Source organism: Balearica regulorum, chromosome 11, assembly GCF_011004875.1.
Source record: "Balearica regulorum gibbericeps isolate bBalReg1 chromosome 11, bBalReg1.pri, whole genome shotgun sequence".
Taxonomy (NCBI): Eukaryota; Metazoa; Chordata; class Aves; order Gruiformes; family Gruidae; genus Balearica; species Balearica regulorum.
The window spans coordinates 3,604,152-3,606,809 of NC_046194.1; the positions used below are offsets into that span (position 1 = coordinate 3,604,152).

The 2,658-nt window shown below is 36.4% G+C and overlaps 1 protein-coding gene across 4 annotated transcripts in view; it reads left to right on the plus strand.

Moving 5' to 3' along the window:
- Window positions 1–2,442, plus strand: part of DACH2 (dachshund family transcription factor 2) — a 302,386-nt gene extending 299,944 nt beyond the window's left edge. For all 4 annotated transcript variants that reach the window (XM_075763080.1, XM_075763081.1, XM_075763078.1 and 1 more), the window contains one exon: window positions 1,564–2,442. In XM_075763080.1, coding sequence (XP_075619195.1) covers window positions 1,564–1,601 — 38 coding nt within the window. In that variant the 3' untranslated portion in view covers window positions 1,602–2,442. The remainder of the gene's footprint in view (window positions 1–1,563) is intronic.
- Window positions 2,443–2,658: the final 216 nt, after the last annotated feature.

The following is a 2,658-nucleotide window of genomic DNA, read 5'->3' on the forward strand; positions in this document are numbered from 1 at the left end:
TTTTAGGTATCGGCTGGCTCACCTACAGCCTGCTAGGGAAAGTCATGTGCATCTTCCTAATAATCAGAAGGAGAAAGAGAAAAAAAAAAACAACAAAACCCACCGTGTTCAATATTTGCCTTTCTGCTTCCCCCCTCCCCAGGCTTTAATATTTGCCCCACTAAGTTTAAGATGATGATTTTAATCGGCCAAAGGCCTGAAACTAATTTTCTTCACTTCTTCGGAGTTTTCCCATGCTCCGGAGATGTTATGTCCTGGCTCTTCCGATCTTTATTCTTGTTTACATCCAAAATACATATTAAATCATCTCTGTTTGGAAAGTCTGAGCCTCCTTAAAACCATGAAACATTCAATTACTAATTAGCCGTTTCCTGTTCCTAATGAAGTGAACATGTCGGATTTGGATTAAAATTCAGCTACTGCTCTCCTCTGTTTATGGTTCCAGATGTTTTTGTTTTATCTAGGAGGTTACTTTGACAGCTACTGCTAAATGATAAATCACTCATATTATAGCTGAAATGCATTTTGAAATTGAAATGTGGCAAACTTTGAGATTGCTCCAAGGATCGGTGTCAGTTAGCAGGTCAATACTTGTTCCTTCCTTAGGAGCGTTCAGTATTGGCATATGTAAAACAGTAATGGGATGGATGTCAACGTTATACAAAATGCTTCTCAATATTATCATTTTGCTATCATCTTCAAGATCAGTACTTGCGGGTTTAGCTGGGTGAATTCATGATTCATTGTATAATGAACAAGAATATGGATTCTTCTGTGGGCATTTTAATATTTATTTCTTCTCTGAGCTTAATGTGAAAAATCACAGTTGATAGGTACTATAACTAGGAATATTCTTCTGAAGGAAATAAGTGGTTTCTACTTGTTTCCCTAAATAAAGAAAAATAATTTTAAAAGAAATGTGTCAGTTTCTGACCAAAAGAACAGTTTTCCAAGAACAGATAGTGATTTACTTGTATTCCATTTTTTTAATGCAATGCAATTTTGGTTTATACGCTGTTCCCTAGAAGGTTTTGTGCGTGTAATAATGGTATGTCATACAGCTGATGCCATGCTACTCCGTCTGTCTTACGGAGGCATGCAATACAACACAGGTTGCCTTCTGAAAAAAAAGGAGGAAAATGAGTGTTCAATTAAAAAAAATAAATGTCATAAAGGCAGAAAACCCCAAATCGAAGTATTTATAGCCTCTGCTCAGCACATGCTGGCTCCAAGCACGGTTAGAAACACAGCTGGTGGTTTTGTAGCCCAGGTGAGTGCCCAGACCCGTACCAGCGGTTAGGTGGGGGGGGGTCACTGCGCTGGGAGCGGCTCATCTCACTGCGTCACAGCCACCCGCCAGCACTTTGTCATCAGGTGCCTCGTCCCAGTGGGACGCGTGTTTGGGAGATGGGTAGTATATATCACCTGTGGATCTGATAACTTGGCCTGAGAAGGAAAAAAGTCCAGCAACAAATAAGGAAACCCACCCAAGTTTCAATTAATTATAAATGCGTAACTGTGTAATTGACCTTTTTTTTCTTCTTTTTTTTTTTTTTTCTCCAGAAAACAGAACATACATCAAACCTACTATTATGTACTGAAGGAAACACCTATTGTTGAAAAATGTAGAATGATCACTATTTGAAGACTATATAGTTCATGAAAAATGTCCCTTCCAACCTTTGATGCCTTCAGTACTGTGTGAAGAACAGGATTTGTAGCATGAAACTTGAAGGACAATTTCAAGCAATTTACTGTTGCTGCATCGAAAACTGCCGTATTGTCATTAAGAAATATTGAGACTTTTTACAAGCTTACCATACCAAACCAAGCCTGTTGCAACAGATCATTTTTAGGTCCCTGGAGATAGAAAGGAGTTTTAGTATTTTTAAGCACATACAGGAATTATTCCCCCTTCCCCCCCAAAAAAAGAACTTTTTTTTTTTTTTCTAAGGCGGTAGCTATTACTGGATAGCAATGGCACAATGATTTTAAGCCACAAGGGTCCTCACTGGCTGTACATCATACAAGTCCAGTTTATCACTGAAACTGTTCAACATGGAGCTGTTTCGATTGTGTTTATAAATTAAGCTTTGTTTACTGAAGCAGATACTCGATATATATTACGTTTTAAAAAGAAATGTGTGTACATTTTTTAAAAGAATGATGTAAAAATTGTCCTTTCATTAGATGACCAATTCAAAGTGTGAGCTAAACCCTAATAGCTGACGTAATATGAGGATTATAATTGATGCTTTTTTTTATGCTCAGTTCAGCTTGGCTTTTGGTCTTTTACGATGAAAAAATGAATATGCAGTAGAGTGTTAGATAATGGAAACTTTTAAGTATGGTTTCTCTGTTGTACCATATTAAGTTAAAGTACACATTCTTTGTTAAAAATGTTCTTGCTAAAAATACAGTATTAAAAAATTTTTTGTTTGACTTTGGAAATCTTTTAAGGTTTTTTTTTTTTCACTGTGAATTCCCATAGTTACTGTACTAATGCAAAACGATATTTTGCACTATTAAAAATACTTGAAGAATAAAGAGGGTGGGTTGGTATTAAACATTTTCCTACTTACTGTATGTTACAAATTCTGAACTTTGAAACATTCCTTTCTCAAAAATACGTGACTGAAAGCTGGTTTGAGTCAAGTG